This window comes from Pelobates fuscus, chromosome 3 (genome assembly GCF_036172605.1).
Source record: "Pelobates fuscus isolate aPelFus1 chromosome 3, aPelFus1.pri, whole genome shotgun sequence".
Lineage (NCBI taxonomy): Eukaryota > Metazoa > Chordata > Amphibia > Anura > Pelobatidae > Pelobates > Pelobates fuscus.
This window is the reverse complement of record NC_086319.1, coordinates 356,601,663-356,623,340: the sequence shown is the minus strand read 5'-3', so window position 1 is coordinate 356,623,340 and position 21,678 is coordinate 356,601,663. Positions and strand designations below refer to the sequence as shown.

At 44.2% G+C, this 21,678-nt stretch overlaps 1 protein-coding gene across 1 annotated transcript in view; it reads right to left on the bottom strand.

The window, feature by feature from the left end:
* The window catches only part of LOC134603351 (adhesion G protein-coupled receptor E1-like), a 121,999-nt gene that overhangs the window by 65,204 nt on the left and 35,117 nt on the right, over positions 1-21,678 (bottom strand). The window contains exons 5-7 of the mRNA XM_063449220.1: positions 13,510-13,647; positions 10,314-10,445; positions 2,139-2,270 (exon numbers count right to left, since the gene is read on the bottom strand). Coding sequence (XP_063305290.1) covers positions 2,139-2,270; positions 10,314-10,445; positions 13,510-13,647 — 402 coding nt within the window. The remainder of the gene's footprint in view (positions 1-2,138; positions 2,271-10,313; positions 10,446-13,509; positions 13,648-21,678) is intronic.

Genomic DNA, 21,678 nt, shown 5'->3' with positions numbered 1-21,678 from the left:
CTAACCCCTAAGTCGCCTTAAGATACCCCACAGCACATGACCACGCACATAGCAGATGCTACGACAGGCCCAAGCCCATGGGCGCCTATGCCTGGCCAACCAACACATGGGCAACACCCCGACATAATGGGCACACCCAAAGGGCGGCATGGCGACTTAAGCACTAACGCCTAAGGTAGAGGGAACCCTACACATATAGCGATCGACCATCCGTGAATGGGTCGGGACTGACGGCCCGGATAACACGCCTGTCCCCGATACGAGGGTACACAAATGCGACCGGCTCTCACCCCATGCGCGACTGTAGCTCGCTGCCCACTCGACCCACCTAAGGTCTTAAACCTGCCATGTACACCCTCAAAGTCAAATGCAACAGAACCACAAAAAACAAACAAAAAAAAACACCATAGGTGAGATGTACAATGATAAGACGCAAAAGACCTACGCTACTACGAAATACTGTAACAAACAATAAATGCTACTCTGGTCTTCCAACCTCAGACAACCGCATGAAGTCAAAAAACTACTGTATAACTCTGCATGTGCATGTATCTGTCAGTCATAGCTAATGCGTGTCCTGAATACCAATTTGACCCCCGCCCTTTACTCTTTTCTGTACCCCCACACGATCTTGGAAACAAGAAAACATAAAAAATGATAAATAAAGATTGTCAAAAAAAATAATAAATTAAAGTGTTTGTATTCCTAATGCCATAGAGGCTCCTAAGGTCCTCAGTCTTTTTCCTGTCCTACAGCCCTTAGGACGTGAGCAATTTGCTCCCTTTACCTACGGACATGTATGTTTTTTATCTTCATTACTTTATTTGCCTGCTTTACTGTAGTACATTATGCAGTTGTGCTTTTATGCTGTGATGCATTTAAGCTTTGATATCTTTAAACTAGTGCATTATACAGCTGTACCTTATTTTTAAGATTGTGGTACATTATGCGGTTGTGCTTTTACTAGGAAGCATTTAAGCTGTGTGGCATTTAAAACGGTTTCATTTAAATTTGCATTTATTACTGTTGCATGTAATGCCTCAAGTCATTGGAAAACTGCAGTACATTTGGAAAACTGCAGTACATTTGGAAAACTGCAGTGCATTTGAAGACGGATATATTTTAAAAACTGTGATACATTTTGGAAACTGATACATTTTGAAAACTGTGTTACATTTGAAAACTGTATGACCTCATTTGGATTACAATACCACCTGTACTCGATCTCTCTAAAACTGAACTCCTTGTCTTCCCTCCTTCACTCTCCCTTCAAATATGTGGTATCCACATCAGTCCATCCTTGCAAACGCTGTCTAGGAGTTATACATGATTCTGGTCTCACATTTGAGCCTCACATCCAGTCTGTTACCAAATCCTGTAGCTTCCACCTTAAAAACATAGCCCACATCTTCCCCTTTCTTACGCAAGATGTTACTAAGGAGCTTGTCCAAGCTCTAGTAATTTCTTGCATGGAATTTTTATAACTCTCTCCTAATAGGTCTTCCCACAAATCGGATTGTCCCGCTACAATCTGCTGCAGCTAGACTGATTTTCCTCTTCTGTCACTCCTCTCACACCTCTCCCCTCTGTCAGTCCTTACATTGGCTTCCTGTATCCAATAGGAGTCAATTCCAGCTACTAATTCACATCTATAAAGCACTGACCGATTCTAGCCCCTCCTAGTTCTCTTCACTGATGTGTAGTTATGCCCCTTCTCATTCTCTCCGCTCTGCCCATGACCTTCTCCTGTCTGCCACACGCACCGTACAGACAACTCAAATTTGAAGGACTCTTGTAATATTGTAAAGCTCTATGGAATATCCTGGCGCTATATAAATACCAGTAATAATAATAATAATAATAATAATAATTAAGCTAAAGTTGTTTGGGTGCCTACAGTGACCATTTAAGTGGGCAAATTCCAACTAGTTAGGGGCAAAGTTTATGCAGCGGGGAGGGATCATATTACAGGGGTTGCAGCCTAGCATTCCACAATCTAAAAACTTCAATAGCTGCCACCAAGAAAGATAAAATGAAGGATGGAATCTGTGTACAGGGAAAAAAATGGAGAGAAGAAAAGGGACAGGGAATGGACAGAAATATGAGTCTTTATAAAATAAGAGAAACCTGAGACTCACCAGTACAATTGAGGGTTGTAGAATTTAGTAGTGTGTTTCTGTATCCATTCTGACACGAGCAATTGTACGACCCAATAGTATTAGTACATACAGTGTGTGGCCCACAAGGCGAATTCTCACATTCATCTTTGTCTGTGGAAGAGAACCATACAGTGTATATTTTATTACATAACAGCTTTCTTCATTGTCCAAACCATTTTTGTTTCATTGTCAGTTACTTAGTAGTACTTTATAACAATTAGTGTTTGAAGGTAGGTACTATATACAGATTCAGGGAATAGCAATGGGGTCCAATGTGGCCCTAACGTATGCTAACTTATTCATGGCAGCTATTGAGGAGTCATTTATTTATATCCTAATTAAGCATTTAAACAGCATGTAAGACTTTGGTTGAGATATATAGACAACATATTTTTTCTTTGGATAGGCAATGTGGAGACACTGCTGAGGTTCAAGTATCGGCTGGAACATTGTCTTGATACCATTTCCTTCACTCTTGACTATGATCAGATCAAGATGCACTTCCTGAATGTATCACTGGGGGTAAGAGATAGGCGAACCATCAAAGTTCTCTATCAGAAGTCAACAGATAGTTATCTATTTGCATGCCAGGTCCTTCCACTCCACTGACTTCATTAATCACTTACCATATAGTCAGTTTATTCATGCTCAGGGGATAGTATCTGATGATATGTGCTTTGATGAGAGGGCTGGTAAACTCATGCAAGCGTTTCTTCTAGAGGATGTATTATCCATATGTATAATGAAGCTGTATTATCCATACGCAAGAATAAAGCCAGGTCTCTAACACGTAAACAGTTTTTAACAAAAAATTATTAAGAATACAAGCACATGAAACATCTGTGACCACTTTCTCTGTCCATTCGCAGTGGGTGAAACATATAGTGAATAAACATTGGGCGATCTTGTAATCTGATCTGAGGCTTCATGTTTCAATGAGAGACAATAGTTCTCATTTGGCTAAAGTAAGAATTTGAAAGACCATCTTATGAGATATGTGGAAGTGGAGGAACGTGCAGAGAGTGGGGGCATATGGTTATCTGCAACGGCAGGTATGTACGACTGTGGCCATTGCATAAATTGCAATGAGGTTATCGATGGCAATCATTTCTCTCATCATAGGACAGGAAGGAAGTATACCATTCAGAATTTTTGTAATTGTCAGGCGCAATATGTTGTTTACTTGCTGAAATCTCCATGTGGTTTGGCCTATGTTGGTGAAACAACGCGGGCCTTGACAATAAGGATTTCGCATTATAAGAGCAGTTTACGGGGCGTGGCTTGGAGGCCAAGTAAGATGGCCGCGTTGAGATTGAGCTCCCCTCCGGCTCCACACTGTTCCTTGCTGTGCCGCGTGTCAGGTACGAATATGGGCAAAAAAATATGTCACATATCCCTGAAGATGTCAAGTCAGACGAAACGTGTTGGATATTTCCAGTGACTCTAAGTTCCTTTTGTCCTGTGACTTTTATTTTATATTTTCAATTTTATTTTATTACTATTGTTCCTGTTACAGCCAGTTTCTGGAGCGACCCATTCCATCTGGATCTGCTGGATGCGGAGATATGCTGGCTTTCTGTCTGATTTTTGTAAGTGCAATCTGAATAAACCCTGTATTTTATAGAAACCATCTGCTCGGGTCCCTATAGGTAAGGGGAGCTACAGGGGAAGATCCTTACCCATGCCCCGAGTTGCCCAAAGAGAAGGACAAATACATGGGAGCAGAGGGAGGAGGGGGGTGATGAAAGAAGAGAAGCATTGCAACACTCCCCGGTCCCGGGTGGCAGGGGGTGGGCTGGGCACTAAGCAGAAGGTAACACAGTTGCTATTACAACAATTGTTGACATGGTTGTGGTTACAACTATTTATGTATTTATGTTGAATGTTTATTTCTCTGTGCGATTATCTCAATGTTACACACTTGACCGGACACGCACCATGCATACGAGGCACACAGGCCATAAATCTTATAGCAAGGAACATACAGGCTGAAGACCTACACCTAGAGCCACAAGGGGGAAAACATGAGGTACTGACCAAGTACAATTTGAAATTTGTGAACCATCACTACCTCTCACTGGTCAAAAGAGCCAAACACGGGACCGCTACATGGTCCGACCATGCACCAGTGTCAATTACACTCACATCTCCCTTATACAGACCCAAAGTAACAAAGTGGAAACTGAATGAATTTCCCTACCAGACACGCATACTGACATGAACACGATACTGAGGGAATGCTTCACTAATAACACCCCGGACCAGACGACGCCTACAAGAGTATGGGAAGCAAACAAAAGAGTAGTTAGGGCCAACTGGTACAAAAGGGCACACAACTGAAAAGACAAAGAGAGGCACAAATGACAGCTATCATAGAAGACTTTTAGAAGACAGACAACGCCAACAAACATGACAGGCACCCAAGGCACCATGCAAAACTATTACAACTGAGAAGTGATTTGACAGAACTACTCCACTCTAGACACCACAGGGACGCTTTATGACATAAAGCGTTTTTTGCAATACACGGGAACAAGAGCGGAAAACTCTTGGCAAGAATGCTTGCTAAAACACAGACAAACCACTTAGACAAGATAAGAGACAAAACTGGGGTATTACACTGCCTACCATCTAAAATCATGGAGGCGATACATACCTACTACATGGATCTTTACTCCCTCCTGCAACCGTAGACGGCCACGACCCCACCCCGCCTACGAGACACAATCCCAACCTACTTAACAATACACACCTCCACTTCCCTAGACAAGGACGTGGCTGACGCACTAGACAAACCCATCAACCTACCAGAGCTGGCACTAGTCGTGAAAGCATTGAAACTGGGCAAGAGCCAAGACCCAGACGGACTGCCATTACTTTATTACAAATGTTTCACTGATATCCTCTATGCTCCACTGCTAGCATCATACAATTCAAAACGGGAGGGCCAACACATGCCCACACAATCCCTGACAGCTCATTTCACAATCTTACCGAAAGAGGGAAAGTACAGAGAGCACTGTGGGAACTATAGGCCCATCTCCCTCATCAATTGTGACCTGAAATTGATGGCGAAGATCCTGGCAACACAGCTACAAACACATCTCCCCACACTGTTAGATCAGGACCAGGTGGAGTTTTTAACGGGCAGTGAGGCCAGAGATAACACTATCAGGGCACTGACAATCATGCATGGAAAGTCAGCTGGACATGGGGGCCTTCTTCTGCTGTCCACAGACGCAGAGAAGGCCTTTGACAGTGTCAGCTGGACTTACCTGTTTCAGGTGTTGTCACACCTGGGGATAGGACCGCACATGCGGGGCTGGATAGAGGCACTATACAGACAGCCCAAGGCCCACGTGATTGTTAACGGGGCACTCACATACACAATGAATACAACATACACAATGGCACCTGACAGGGATACCCCCTATCCCTGCTGCTCTTCTTCCTTGACCTCGAGCCATTCTTGACCGCGTTTAGACGAAACCCAGATATCACGCGGGTGGAAACGTGGACCACGCACCACAAGATCACGGCATATGCGGACAATCTCCTCTTCTTTATCACTAACCCAGAAGTCTCCTTCCCAAATATCCTAAAAGGCTTCCATGATTATGGAGTAGTCTCCAATCTGAAAATGTACTTCTCCAAATCCTTTGTCCTAAATGTGTCTGTGTCTAGGAACCAAGTGGAATCGCTCCGTAACAGTTATGCGTTCCAATGGGCGGAATCTAAAATCTGATACTTAGGCATATGGCTAACCAAGAATAGTACAGACTTATACGTGGAGAATTTCGCCCCTATGCTGACCACACTTAAGAGGGACATGCGGGAATGGTCATATCCACACATCTTGTGGCTGGCCCGCATCAAAGTGGCCAAAATGAACTTCCTCCTGTGGCTACTCTACCTTCTACAGGCCACCCCTATCCTGATCCCGATATGCCTCAACTCCCAATGCGCGGCGGTAGGGACATAAGTCTGGAACAGGAAACGACATACACTAAAATATAACCTACTCACACAGCCCAAGGAGAGGGGAGGCAGTGCTAGACTTTTCCCTCTACTATGTCGCATGTAATCTTCTGACATGTTGCACAGGGTAAACCCGGAACATCCCGCATAGTGCTGGAGATGCGAGGCTGCGGTAGGGACGGCACTGCATATAAGGTGGGCGTGTGATAGGATTCAACATTTCTGGAAGGGGATACACAGCATGCTGCAGGAATTAACTGGTAAGCCGCTCCCATTTGACCCTGCCGCAATGCTCCTACATCACACGGCGATACCGAATATTAAATATAAAAGAACAATCACGATTAGGATGCTTAACGTAGCAAAACAGATGATCCCCCAGTACTGGAAAAGCAAGGAAACACCCACACTAGATTAAATGGTTCACTCAGATGGAGGACTTAAGGGCTATATTAATAAAGCACCAACAGGTTCCATAGCGTTGTACAATAGGTGGACTAACAGACGAGTTGGACACACAGGAACAGAGGGATTGAGAGCCCTGCTCAATGAGCTTACATACTAGAGGGAGAGGGGTAATGTGACACAAAAGGTAAGGGTAGGGTAGAAAAGTAGGTTGCCAGGATAATGTTCATTGAGGGCTTAGAGTTTTGTTTTGATGACAGTTTCCGGAGAGGAATCAGGGTGCGTGGAGGGAAAGCAGTTTAATTGATATGGTAAAGAAGTAAGTTTTCAAAGATTTTTTGAAGGAATGGAGATTGGATGAAAGTCTAACAGAGGGGGAAAGGGCGTTCCATAGGAATGGTACAGCCCTAGAGAAGTCTTTAAAGTGAGCATCAGAGATAGGAGTACAAGAGGAGAGGAGAGGTTAGACGTAGGTCTCCGGCAGAGTGTAGGGGCTTAGACGGGACATATTTGTGTAATAGTCAGGATAAGTAGGTCGGAGCAGCATTGTGTAGAGATTGGCAAGCAAGTATCAGGATCTTAAACTGAGTCCTATGTCTTACGGTAAGCCAATGTAGGGACTGGCAAAGGGTGGAGGCATGGGAGGTGTGGGCGGACAGGAAGATGAGCCTTGCCACTGCATTCATTATAGACTGTAACGGAGCAAGTTGGGAACAGGTAAGAGCACTGAGAAGCGGATTACAGTAGTGAAGGCGAGAGAGGACAGCGGCATGGACAAACACCTTTGCCGTATCAGGCGTTAAATAGGGTCGGATGTGTGCAATATTTATGAAATGGAAGCGGCAGGATTTGGAGATTGATTGGACATGAGGGGTGAAGGAGAGGTCGGAGTCAAAGAGAACACCTATGCAGCGAGCCTTAGAGGTAGAGTGGATGTAGCACTATTGACTTGAAGGGAAACAGATAAGGGAGTAGCAACACTTGAGGGAGGGAAGACCAGAAGTTCTGTTTTTGGACAGGTTCAGTTTAAGGAAATGAGCAGCCATCCAATTGGAAATAGCAGAGAGGTATTCAGAGACACAAGTCAAGAGAGGTGGTGAGAAATCAGGGGATGATCGATAAATTTGCATGTCATCCGCATAGAAAGGATACTAGAAACTGAAGGAGCTGATGAGTTTACCAAGGGAGGCAGTGTAGATTGAGAACAAAAGGGAACCAAGGACAGACCCTTCGAGAACACCAGCAGAGAGGGATTGGGGAGAAGAGGCAGAGTCAGAGAAAGAAACACTGAATGAGCGCTGGGAGAGGTAGGAAGAGCACCAGCAGAGAGCGGCATCTCATAGACCAAGATTACAGAGGATGAGAAGTAGCTGTTGATGATCAACAGTGTCAAAAGCAGCAGAAAGGTCGAGGAGAATTATGTTAGAGTAGTGGCCATGGGATTTTGCAGTGATAATATCATTGTATAGTTTGGTCACAGCTGTTTAAACAGAGTGACGAGCACAGAATCCAGATTGAAGAGGGTAAAGCAGAGAGTTGGATTCGAGGAAGTCTGTCAATCTCGCATACACAACTCTCTCAAAGATCTTGGAGACAAACGGTAGTAGCGAGATAGAGCGGTAGTTGGACAGAGAATTAGGGTCAAGGTTGTGCTTTTTCAGAATCGGGGTTATGGTTGCATGTTTGAAGGGTAGAGGAAATGTGCCAGAGGAGAGGGAGAGATTGAAAATTTAAGTGTGAGAGAAAGAGAAGGAGACAAAATGCGGATGAGTTACGAGGGAATAGGATCAAGGGAACAGGTGGTGGGGCGGGAGGAAAGGAGCAGTGCAGAAACCTCTTTCCAAAGAGTTTAAATAAAGAAAATGATTTTTCTCCGTTCTTATGAGTTGGTTCATATAGTGAAGTGTGGGAATGCCAGTGAATGTTGCTTGCATCATTATTTGTTTATAAAGTTGTTTATATTATTTTATTTTTCAAAGTGGTGGTTTTTGTAGCATATGTACCTTTATCCAGCAAGATAGTGCATTTCGTTTGTGGTTTCTTGGATTTTAGGTGGGACGAATGATGTACAACTATGAAGATTGAATAAATATATGTTACATCTATTGTGGTATTTATGCACTAGTTAATTTTGTGATGTTTTATTCATATTGAGTGACTTGTATTAGTTCTCTATCTTTTTGCATCATTGTTATTCCTTCTATCCTATTTGGGATATGGTATGATGTTATGGTACTTACTATGCATAGTTACAGGGTGCCAATTTGCCATGAAAGGATGTTATTCTTTTTCCATAACATTACCTTGGTCTCCGTTACAATATAATTTGCACTGCACACATTGCATTACGTGTTAGCACATGAAAGCAATGCCTTTATTGGATGATTATTATTTGTAACTGAATTACCAGTTGTTTATGTGTCTATTGGTATATTTATATTTTGACCATGTGCTATCTCATCTTTTTTCATACATATTGATGTATAGATATTTGAAGTGTTAACATCTTAGGATATGAATTCAGTATAATATTATTTCATGAATGTTTTTACATGTTATTTGTATGTCATACAATATGGAATTTGGATAGTATATGCATCATCATTATTATTTTGTGTTTATTAGTGTGTCATGTTATATGCATTTTTAATGTTAGTTAAGTTTTTTTCTGTTCACTTAAGTGGTGTAGATTTAATAAAATATATATTCAACTGGCATTTGGCTGATGTGTATAAATGTTCCCATTATTGGTGCTGTTTATAATTTTTAGTATTTTTTTTTTATATATATGTGCAAATGGGCTTTTGAGTGTTTTTCCTTTTCATGTATTTATATGGATAGGATTTGCCCCTTATCAGTATGGCGTTCCCTTACTCATATTCTGTTTGACGCATTCGCTAAAAGATGTGAATGCACAGTCCTTAATTCCCAATAATGATGTGGCTCCAGCTGGGCCGATTATGTGTATTGCATATTGATTCATGTCCGGTCTCGATCAAGATTGTTTGTTAATGGCCATCAGCTGTTTAGAGGATGATATAGTAATGGTCAGGAAAGGTGTGATACAGGTTTCCCTTGAGAAAGGCTTAGTTACGTACCAAAACATTGGGTTTTTTGGGGGGACATGTGTCCTGCTCTGGTAGGATATTGGTGTAAATGTGTATACTGTGTGTCTAAAGTCCAGTCTTATCACTTTTTGCTCGTCCATTTACATGTTTTATTGGTGTATTGCTATATTGCTTTGTTAATAAAGTTGCAAATGTTGGCAGTAAATTTGATATACATTCTGGTTTGTATTTAGAGTCTGCAGGAATCTCATGTCTGTGATTATAAATTCAATTAATAGAGCAGGAGATAAACGTGTCTTAAGTATGTAAGATCTGAAACCATTTTTTATGAAAGCTCTATCAGGGGAGGTGAGGCTAAGGCTGCATAAGTAGAAAGAAGAGTGGTTTAACTCCTAAATGGCAGTCAGTTGAGCAGTGACAATGCGGGGGCATGACTTCATTAAGCTGAACTTGTTTTTGTGCCAGCAATTTCCCTTTGAGTTGGCGAAGCCCAACAGGTAAGGGGCAAAGATTACGGAGAGAGGTGGAATCAAATTACAAGGGTGGAGCCTAGCACCACTTAATCTAAAAATGTCACCAGCAGCCACTGAAAAATAGAAAATGAAGGATGAGATCTGTGTAAAGGGACAAAAATGAAGAGAAAAAAAAAGGGATAGAAAATGGATGGACAGCCTGCATAATATAAAATAGCTCTGAGACTCACCAATGCAATTGAGAGTTTTGGGATTTAGTGGCACGTTTCTGTATCCTTCCTCACACGAGCAACTGTACGTTCCAAGAGTATTAGTACAGACTGTGTTATTCCCACAAGGTGAATTCTCACATTCATCTATGTCTGTGGAAGAGAACCATACAATTATTTTTGTGTTTGAAGGTGTCACAGAACTCCACAGTGGTAGAACTCACAGTAATCTGGGGTTCCTGAGTGAAAAGAAAATTCCAGAGCAATAAAATTCACAATAATGTGCAATGTACGAGTGCATCCACAGCAATGAAATTTACAGAAGGATCCACAGCAATAAAACTCACAGTAATGTAGGATATGTGAGCATATCACACACCTCCACAGCAATAAAACAGTGTATGAGTGTGATGTCACCTGCTGGAACTTGGGGATGTATGTCAATTATTGAGCTGTTAAAGCTAATTCTGAATGTGGGCATGGCTCTCCTGAGTCTATTTAAAAAAACACTATAGCGTTAGGAATACAAACCTCTATTCCATACACTATAGTGCCCTTATTCCTAGCTAACTACAGGTTCCACCCTCCTGTTTTACAAAAAAATAAATCAAACAAAACATTTACTTACCTTTTTCTCACCCCTCTGCCTCCCCCAACATAATCAAGGAGACATAAACTTCTCTGTGATGTTCCATTCCAATTCTCCTCATAGAGCAGCACTGGGGATCTGATGTGCATAGCAGTGAGCACCTGAGGCAGCTCTCTAATTAGGCGCTTTAGGCGGCCGCCTAAGACCTCACGCTGAGTGGGGCCTCGCGGCCGCCTAAATCAACATAAGGCAGACTGACATGTCGGTCTTCGGTCCATGACCGAGGGCCCGACATAGGAGGGGGCTCGGCAGCTTATCCTCTATGCCGCTGGGTGCAAGGCCCCTCCGATTAGTCTGCCTTCTGACTGAGCATGCCAATACTGCCTCCTGTCTGCAACTCCACCGGGTGTGAGCTGCAGATTGAGGTGTCTCACGATCTCTAGCCAATTAGAGCATTGCCTCGGGTTACCACGGCAATGCTCTGAATGGAGATCGCAAGGCTTACCAGGTGGTCTGCAGCTCTGCACCCAGCGGAGCTGCAGACCGGATAGCCAGCACACCGGACCACCAGGGGAATCCACCGGACCACCAGGGAATCAATTTTATTTACATTTTTTATTTTTGACCCTCCTTTACAGCCCCTCCTGCCCCTGTACCTTGTCACAGCCCGTCTACCCAACTTACCCTGTCAGAGCCCCTCCAGGCCCCCTTCCCTGTCAAAGCCCCTCATCCCCCCTGCCCTGTCACAGCCCCTCAGCCTCCCTGCCCTGTCACAGCCTGTGAACCCCCTACCCTGTCAAAGCAGAAGTGCCTCTAGTGGCTGTCTGTAGGACAGCCACTTGAGTTGGAGTTATCCGTGGCAATATTTAACATTGCAGGGTTAACAGTATAGGACCACTACACCCATATCACTCATTGAGACAAAGTGGTCTGGGTGACTATAGTGTCCCTTCAAGTAATGATGACAACAGCATGCCATAGAAACAAAGAAACATAGAAACAGAATGTGACGGCAGATAAGAACCATTCGGCCCATCTAGTCTGCCCAATTTTCTAAATACTTTCATTAGTCCCTGGTCTTATCTTATAGTTAGGATAGCCTTATGCCTATCCCACGCATGCTTAAACTCCTTTACTGTGTTAACCTCTACCACTTCAGCTGGAAGGCTATTCCATGCATCCACTACCCTCTCAGTACCACTTCAACTGGAAGGCTATTTCATGCATCCACTACCCTCTCAGTAAAGTAATACCACACTCTGACAAGAAGAATAGGTGAACACAGAAGTGTAATAAACTAATACTTTAGGAGAAGGTCATCACATTTTCCAGCTCCAGTAGGTTTTAGAACCTAGCAACACCCCTGAAGTAGTCATAGTATAGATACTTTAGTGGTTAAGGAAGTAAGCTGTAGTATCTTGGAATCAAGGGTCTGACTCACAGTGAGGTCTACACAGCATTCCAAGATCAATGAATTAGCATCATTGAGATTGATAATAATAGCATCTAAACCCTAGGACATCCTGGGAAACTAGTAAACGTTAAACATATCTTTCATGGTCTTATATACACTTTCATATTTTTTTGTATTCCTTTACATAGTTGGGCTATGTAAATGATGGGTTATAGAATTATGCTGAAGGTAATGTGCTAAGATTTTTCACAAAACCAATAGAATATTAAAATATTAAATAATTTTAAAAGTTTACCTAAAAATATTAAATAATTAGAAAAATGTATCCAATTAAATCGAGGCTAAAGTAAGAAGTTAAGCATTCTCAGACTCCAAACTAGAACCACTCTGTTATAACTTTGTATTTCTATATAGTGTTTCTAAAACAATAGAATCAAAATGTTTACAAAATATACAAAGTTCTATCAAGCTGGCTTATAATCCCCAATCAATCGTAATGCTCGATTCAGCCCCAATTCACTATTTTAGTTTGCAATTGGGATGTATTTGTATTGAGGGATGGGGGCCACACAATATTTGATTTACTGTTAAAACAAATAATTGTCAAATGGAAGTTATATGTCATGACAATACTACCTTTACATGATAGAACGTATTACCTGACCTTAGAGTGGCCAGGTCAAATGTCAAAAGTAAGAAAAACAGTAATATGCACTGATCGTGAACCAAGAGTAAAATCATAACAGGACACTGGCTGTAGGCCAAAAATACTATAGTGTTAGAGCAGTGGATCCCAAACCAACCCCTCATTGCCCCCTACCAGCCCAGGATTTAGGGGTTACCCAATGTGTGTCCTTTCATTCCCCCATCTCCTCCATATGTCTCTTTTCCTCCCCCAACCCCTCCATGTGTCACCTTTCCTCTTCAAGCCCATCCATGCATTTCCTTTCCCTGTAGCCCTTCCATATGTGTCCTTTCCTCCCCCAGCCCCTCCATGTGTCTCTCAAAGTGTGTTGTGCTCGTTGTTTTCCTAGGCTTGACAAAGACTAAATGTGGGTTGAAACAATGCTAAGTCCAATTAATGGAGGAATAAAATAAGTCACTTACAATTTTTCAGTTGGTGTGGTGGCACATTCATTCATTCTACTTTTGTCAAAGTCTGTGCATATCTGTGCATATCAGGAAATCAACAAAAGAATAGAATCTATTCATACCTTTACAATCCTCCTGGAACTCAAGAAGGGGTACACCTTTAGGACTTAGAAATCCAGAAATACAGTAGCAATTTTTTCTGGAACATACTGAATTTGAAGGACACTCTGTGTCATGATTACATTCAGGCTTGATGTCATCTAAGAGAAAATAAGTCTTAAATTGTTATAAATGAAATTAAAGCAATACAATAATTAAATAAATAACCAGACTCAGTGAACTGCTGAAATAAATCTGGATTCTATTAAATGCACAATTCATTGATCATCAATATCCACAATTAATTTTACAGGAAGAATTTAAAGGATCCATGTTAAAGTGTTGGTGGTGAGTTGTCAAGTGAATGGACCTGTTAAAGGAGCATTGTTATGGGAACATTTTGATTGTGTATGCAAATGCACACAGAAAAGTCCTTTGTTTGATTTATACTCCCCCCAGAATCATGCTGTCGATGATTGTTTATTATTACTATTATTATGATATTTATAGAGCGCCGTCAAATTCCGCAGCGCTTTACAATGGGTGGACGAACAGACATGTAGTTGTAACCAGACAAGTTGGACACACAGGAACAGAGGGTTTGAGGGCCCTGCTCAATGAGCTTACATGCTAGAGGGAGTGGGGTAAAATGACACAAAACGTAAGGATAGTGTTAGACTAGTGACAGTTGCAGAAGAGGAATCAGTTGGGAGCTATTAACAGTTTAATTGATATGCTTTTATGAAGAAGTGAGTTTTTAACAATTTTTTTGTCAGGGTATTTATATCGGCAGACATATTGTGCTATGATAGAAATTAAAGTGCATATTGCCTAAATCATTCTGAACAGAGCAGACTCCATTTTGTTATCTTCAAGCTAACAAAAGACACAAGATTTCTATCCCTTCTGTAAAACTAACCACTTTGCCAGAAGCTAAGGAATGCTTAGTATATACAAACCAAGTTGATAAGAAATGAGAACGGGGGATGGACAGACTGTCTAAATGCTAATGGAATATAATTAATTCTAAACCCAGACATTTGTGACAGAGAAAATTAAATAATTTAATTTTACTTTCGATATTGTATAACGTCCCATTGTAAAAGAAAGGTGAAACTTAGTTTACGAACTGTGATATTAGAAATTACAGCAGGAATTGGAGACACATAATCTGAAGAAAATGTAAAGAAACTCTTTGAACTGACAGAAAACTTAAGTTACGGACAACCAAAAAGATAAGGTAAATGACGTCAAAATAGCCACCAGGAAAAGTTAACTCTTTCCTGGATAGGAATGTTTAGTGGCACGAGACTGCCCTCTATAGACCAAATACTTAAATTGCTATCTGGAAGGTAACCACACCTCCAGTTTTCTATTGGTCTATCACCTAGTGAATTTTCCCTTATAAAAAGTTAAGACAAAGGGAAGAGAGAGATATGCAAAGAGGTATGCAAAGGAAGCAAAGAAGCAAAGAGGTGAGCAGTCGGGGGCAATGCAGAGAAATCCATGACAGATATCCACTCCAGGGCACTCAGAGTTCTTACACACCATCACACATCCATTCAGTTCCTGAGACTACCTACTAATCTGATGAAAATATCTACTCAACTGGTAATTATACTGGTTTCATTTAATTAATCTAAATGTAATTAAAATTTTCTAATAGCATGATATACGACTGGATAAATCACGATCAGATTTCAATATTTAGAAATCTTAGTTACTAAAGAATATATAGGTTTAATATTCTATTCTGCAGATAGAAAGGAATAATTATATATATTAATGTGACATATCACATGTTAGCATATCGTGATATTTATCCAGGTGTATTGATTTGCTCTAAAATAAGATGAAATATCTGTTTAGGCAAGTTAAGATTCTGCTTATAGAACATGGTAGATTACTCTTATTGGATGGTTCCAGGAAATGACTAATGAGCTGGTTTAAATGTTGTGTTATTTAAAATTACATGAGAATATATCTTAATTACCTAGGAGGTCTAGCCAGCATTGAAAGGGTTATTCTAACTGTCAGCTAAAGTTTTATGGCCTTAAACTGCAAGCTCTGTGTGTGTAAGTTTCACTTTCGTCTCTCTGTGAAGCCCATCATAAATCATTGTCTTGACAATTAAGATTGCTATGTTAACCATTGGAACATTACCATATTTGTATTGCATACCATGTTATACTGAATATTCATTGATTATTATCACGCATGTTACATATTATTATTATTAATTTGTCACAATAAATTGTATCTATTTTTATAACAAATTGTGATTTTATTTATATGGAATACATTTCACTTACACGATAACGATCTTTGGGATCTGAGAATTGAAATAGTGGGCAATTCTCAACTGTTTACTATTATTATCCCATAAATATCCCCACATTTTGAAGGAGTGGAGACTGGGTAAGCATCTAACGGAGGAGGGAAGCGAGTTCCACAGGAACGGTGCAGCCCTTTAGAAATCTTGAAGGCGAGCATCAGAGGTGGGAGTACGGACAGAAGATAGACGTAAGTCTTCAGCAGATCGTAAGGGCCTAGACGGGACATACTTGTGTATAAGGGAGGATAGATAGGTGGGAGCAACATTATGTAGAGATTTGAAAGCAAGAACCAGAATTTTAACTTGAGCTCTATATTTTATAGGAAGCCAATGTAGGGACTGACAGAAGGGTGCGGCATGGGAGGTGCGGGCGGACAGGAAGATGAGCCTCGTCGCCACATTCATTATGGACTGTAATGGCGCAAGTTGGGAGCACGTAAGACAACTGAGAAGCGGATTACAGTAGTCAAGGTGAGAAAGGACAGTGGAATGGACTAACGCCTTAGTCGCATCTGCCGTTAAGTAGGGGCGGATGCGCGCAATGTTTTTGAGATGGAAACACAGGATTTGGCGATAGATTGAACATGAGGCTTGAAGGAGAGGTCGGAGTCAAAGAGAACACCTAGGCAGCAAGCCTGCGTGGTGGAGCTGATGGTAGCACCGTTGACTTGGAGGGAGACAGACACAGGAGTAACAACACTTGATCGAGGAAAGACCAGAATTTCAGTTTTGGTCAAGTTTAGTTTAAGGAAGTGGGCAGCCATCCAGTTAGAAACAGCAGAGAGTGAAATGGGAGGCGGACGAAAATCCAAGTCCGGAACGGCCGTGGCACCAATCTTCAGAACCAGGTCAGACAGAGAGGCGCCATGCGCACACAGCATGCAGGCCTCGGACTCAGACTCTGACACCAGCATTACTAGCCACAGGAAGGAGACATCACCCCTTACCAGGCAAGACCTAAAAGAACTACTCACAGACATGAAATCCCTAGTGGCAGATGAACTTACTAAGCATCTAGCCCCAATCAATGAAGGCCTGACCGCCCTAACTAAGCGCACACACACGCTAGAATCCAAAATGGCAGACGTTACCGCCATAACCTCCAACCATGAGGACAAATTTAAAGATATGCAAGAGCAAATAGCCTACCTGGAAGACTTACAAGAAGACCTTAATAACCGGTCCAGGCGAAACAACATCCGCATAAGGGGTCTGCCTGAATCCGCTGCACCAGAAACCCTCAACGCCATGCTCCTTGAGGCCTTCAGCAGCCTGCTGCCTGACGCCTCGCCATCCGACCTCCTCCTAGACAGGGCACACAGAGCCCTTCGTCCACCCACAGCAGGCTCATCGCAACCCCGAGATATTATAGTTCGCTGCCATTACTTCCATATTAAGGAGGCGATCATGCGGGCTACCAGAGAGACCCCACTGCAGATTGAAGGCCACACGGTGCAATTGTACCAAGACCTAGCACCCACGACCCTTCGAAAACGCAGAGAACTAAAACCACTGACCCAAGCCCTCCAGGCACGGAGAATTCGCTACTCATGGGGCCACCCCTTCAAACTTATGGTGCGGCGAGACAACCACACATACACGCTATACAGACCATCGGAAGCCCAAGAATTCGCTGCACAACTGGGCCTCCAAGACCTAATCCTAGATCCGAACGCTGCCTCACAACGACAACCAGCGGCCCAACACGGACCATGGGACCAACAGCCACAAAGGGAGCGCGACAGAAGACAGCGCCCTAGACAGCCTCCAGCCTAAACCGAAGACCACTGTCACAGCCGCGTCTTGGCTCCACTCACGGCACCTTCACTTCAAGCCCACCCTGCTAACCGACCCCGGACACACAGAACTAAGACCATCAGCACTGCCAAGCCGAAACTAACGACCTAACCGCAAACCCCAGAACCTGCCAAAATGCACTCAGCACTTATGCCTGCCCTCTGGCCCTCGGGACTCACTCAACATCACCAGGGCCTTATCCCGGCAGGCGCGACCACCCACCACGGCTGCCCACGCCGCCGGCCTTGAGACATACCGGCCTGCCGACCTCAACCTGAGGCCACAACAGACTCCAACGACCCACCCCAAGATCCACAGGATGCTGTTCATCATCCACAACCGCAGACGAAGAAGACCTCACCCAGCAATGAAGCACTCCAGCTCACACCCCAAGATTCGGCTGATAGAGATCGAACTGTGAAAGCTCTAAGTACATTGGGACTACAGTAAGATCACTGTGGGGACAACTTTTTTGCCTTCTTCCTACTGTTTGGGGTGGGAGGGAATGGACAGGGTGGAGGGACCCGGGGCCCTGGTGGTCCCCCCTCCCCCCCCCTCTTCCGAGGTGGGGGGACGGCGGGCCGCGACGGCCTCGGACAGGGATGATATGTGCACCACGCGGATTACACACAACTTCTCTTGAGGCACTGGGGGGGCTGGGGGAGGCGGGCTTGATGGAACACAGTGGGGCTCTGGCGGCCTTCCCCCCCCCTCCTTCCAATGGGGGTGGGGGGCGGTGGGCCGCGATGGCCCCGTAACAGACAAGGTAACGGCTCCCCGGAGTCACAGAGCACACGACCTGGCCAGAGGGCGGGAGTGAACAGACAGTAAATTACAGATGGCCTGGGCCCTGGCGGCCGTCCCCCCCCCCCCTCCCACGGGACGGGGGGGGCGGCGGGCCGCGACGACCTAGAGCCACTCAGAAAAGGCATTCCCCGACAACTACAGAGACCCCAGACACTCTCGGGAGGCACAATAGCCCCTCACGTTCCCAGAGAGACTGGGACCAGGGCAACACGACCCTTCAACCTGACCAGACCACCCACACCTAAAGAACGATTAGCCAGGTCAGTGCCAACATGCCCTAGACAATCTCAGACTAAAAATATTGACTACTAATTGATTAGTAGCTTAAGACAGGATAAAAAAGCCTGACAAACCATTGGGAGGTCAATGGCAGGGATCCCTGTGGGGAGATATTTCCCAGCCACTTGCAACTACGGTGGTTTGGTACTCTAACATCCCACCCATTCAAGGTATGAAAGCAGTTTCAACCTCGGCTGGTCAAGCGTAAATACATGATGACAACCCAAACTATTCTTAACTTACACTCATGCCATACAGCTCCTTGTGATATATGTAACAACTTATGATAACTGTTAAATATGCTCATTTTGAAGGACACCTATTGTATCCCACAACTTGTTCCTGTGTGTCCCCCTCCCCCCCCCGGACAAAACAGAAATGTAACAGAAGGGAAAAGCCAAAAACAAAAGACGCGAATCTAAACTCCATTGTACATAGTTAAGAAGCCTACCTCCCAGGTTTCATTCTCCCCGGTTCCTTATTAAGACAAGACTGCCCATACGAACCTATTTGCTGTTTGCCGCCCACTCTCAGACAAACGACCATTACTCCCCCCACATAACCTGTTCCGTACCGCTGGTCTCCGATCACACTGACCAGTGAGACCCCCGGTACCACAGTTCACCTTTGCTGGCAATTGACGTAAGACCAGCACGTTTACCCCCCTCCCCATACGCCTTACCCGTCCTCTGAATCCTCCTGCTGCCCTTCTGGGACCACCCGGGCCCAGACTTCCTCCCTTCCACCCCATTGACTAGCCCTACACCCCCCTCATACACTACGATACCTGACCAGGCCATTCCTGACCATGCCACTCAACTTACATTGTATCTCCATTAACGCAAAGGGCCTTAACAATCCCAAAAAACGCCATGCCCTGTTACGATGGGCACACAACCAAAAAGCAGACATTCTCCTACTCCAAGAGACTCACTTCACCCCCCACAAACACTTCCCACTCAAAAACAAACACTACAACCGCAGCTTTCTCGCCAACTCCCCAGAAGCTAAAACTAAAGGGGTGGCTATCATACTCAAAGCATCCTGCCCCCTGAACGACATCCAAGCCTTCCCAGATAAACAAGGTAGATACCTCACGCTCACAGGCAAAATAGGCTCCTCAACCTACTCCATCACCTCCCTATACGCCCCTACAACCCCAGACGCAACCTTCTGGCAAACATTCTCAGCACATCTCACTACGATCAAAGCCACATTCACCATTGTAGGTGGCGACTGCAACGCCACACACCATCCGTCCATTGACCGCACCACCAGAACTCAGAACGACCCAAGACCGTCACACAACGACGCTCCCTTCTCCCACTTCCTACACACACATAACCTCCTGGACATCTGGAGAGCCCAACACCCCTCAACTTTGGACTATACATTCTACTCCCACCCTCACAACACTTACTCCCGCATCGATTACTTCCTCATCTCCCCAAACATAACATCGAGAATCGCGCACACCTCCATTGGTCACATAACCTGGTCGGACCATGCCGACATCTCCCTTACCCTCTCAATCCCCAACATGACATGCCCCTGGACTTGGAAACTTAACTCACAACTCCTACAAGACAAGCTCATAACCTCGTCCCTAGCAGAAGACATAAAGGAATATTTCACCCCTCCGTGTCCTCCCCAATCACCCTATGGGCGGCCCACAAACCAGTAATCAGAGGCAAACTGATAGCAATAGCCACAGCACGTAAAAAGCAGCACAACAGACAACTAATGGATGCCATCTCTGAAATAGGCCGCCTAGAAACCCTCCACAAACACCACCCGACCCCCTCTCACCTTGACCAACTCACGACAGCGTGAGCCCTACTTAAACGCCTCTCCCTCTCAACCACGGCCAAAGCACTCACATGGACCAAACAAAGGTATTATGAAAAGGGCAACAAGGCAGACTCGATGTTAGCTAAACGCCTCAAAAACCTAACAGACACAAAACGAATCTCTAAGATCCGCACATCAGAAGGTACAATGAGCACTGACCCACACACAATCGGGAAAACCTTCCAGCAATACTTCACGTCCCTTTACAACCACACCCCGGACCCCCAAACTGACCTCACTCGATCCTTAACGGACGACTTCCTTAAGAAACTCTCCCTCCCCTCCCTCACTGACACAGCCAGAACACTTATCTCAGCAGACATATCCCCAGAAGAACTACAAGCAGCTATAAAATCCCTGAAACCCAATAAAAGCCCCGGACCTGACGGCTTAACAGCTATCTATTATAAAACATTCGGAGACATACTCACCCCACGACTATGCAAAGTCTTCAATGCAATGCTCAAAGGCAACCCACTACCCCCCGACATGACACAAGCCAACATTACCCTCCTACCTAAACCCGGGAAATCCCATGAAGATCCAGGTCACTTCCGCCCCATTTCACTCTTAAACATAGACCTAAAACTCCTGACCAAAGTCATGACAACGAGAATTGATCCCCTCCTGCCGAAACTCATCAACCCAGACCAAGTAGGCTTCATCCCCCACAGACAAGCACAAGACAACACCAGACGGGTCATAGACCTAATTTGGTACGCCAACCATAAACGCCTCCCGACCGCCATACTCTCCCTAGATGCCGAGAAGGCCTTTGACCGCCTTCTATGGCCCTACCTATTCGAAGTCCTTCGCAAATTCAAATTCCCACAAGAACTCACCCACTTTCTCCAAGCCATGTACCACACTCCGACCGCGCAGCTGCTAATCCCCAATATCACCCCCCCTCTTTCCCTATACTGAACGGAACCCGACAAGGCTGCCCCCTGTCCCCTCTACTATTCGCTATATCCCTCGAACCACTGCTGGAGACCATACGTAACAACCCACACATTAAAGGGCTCAAAATTAGGGACGACACATTCACCATCGCAGCATACGCAGACGACATCCTCCTCACCCTGACTGACCCCATCCCGACCCTGACCACCCTCATAACAAC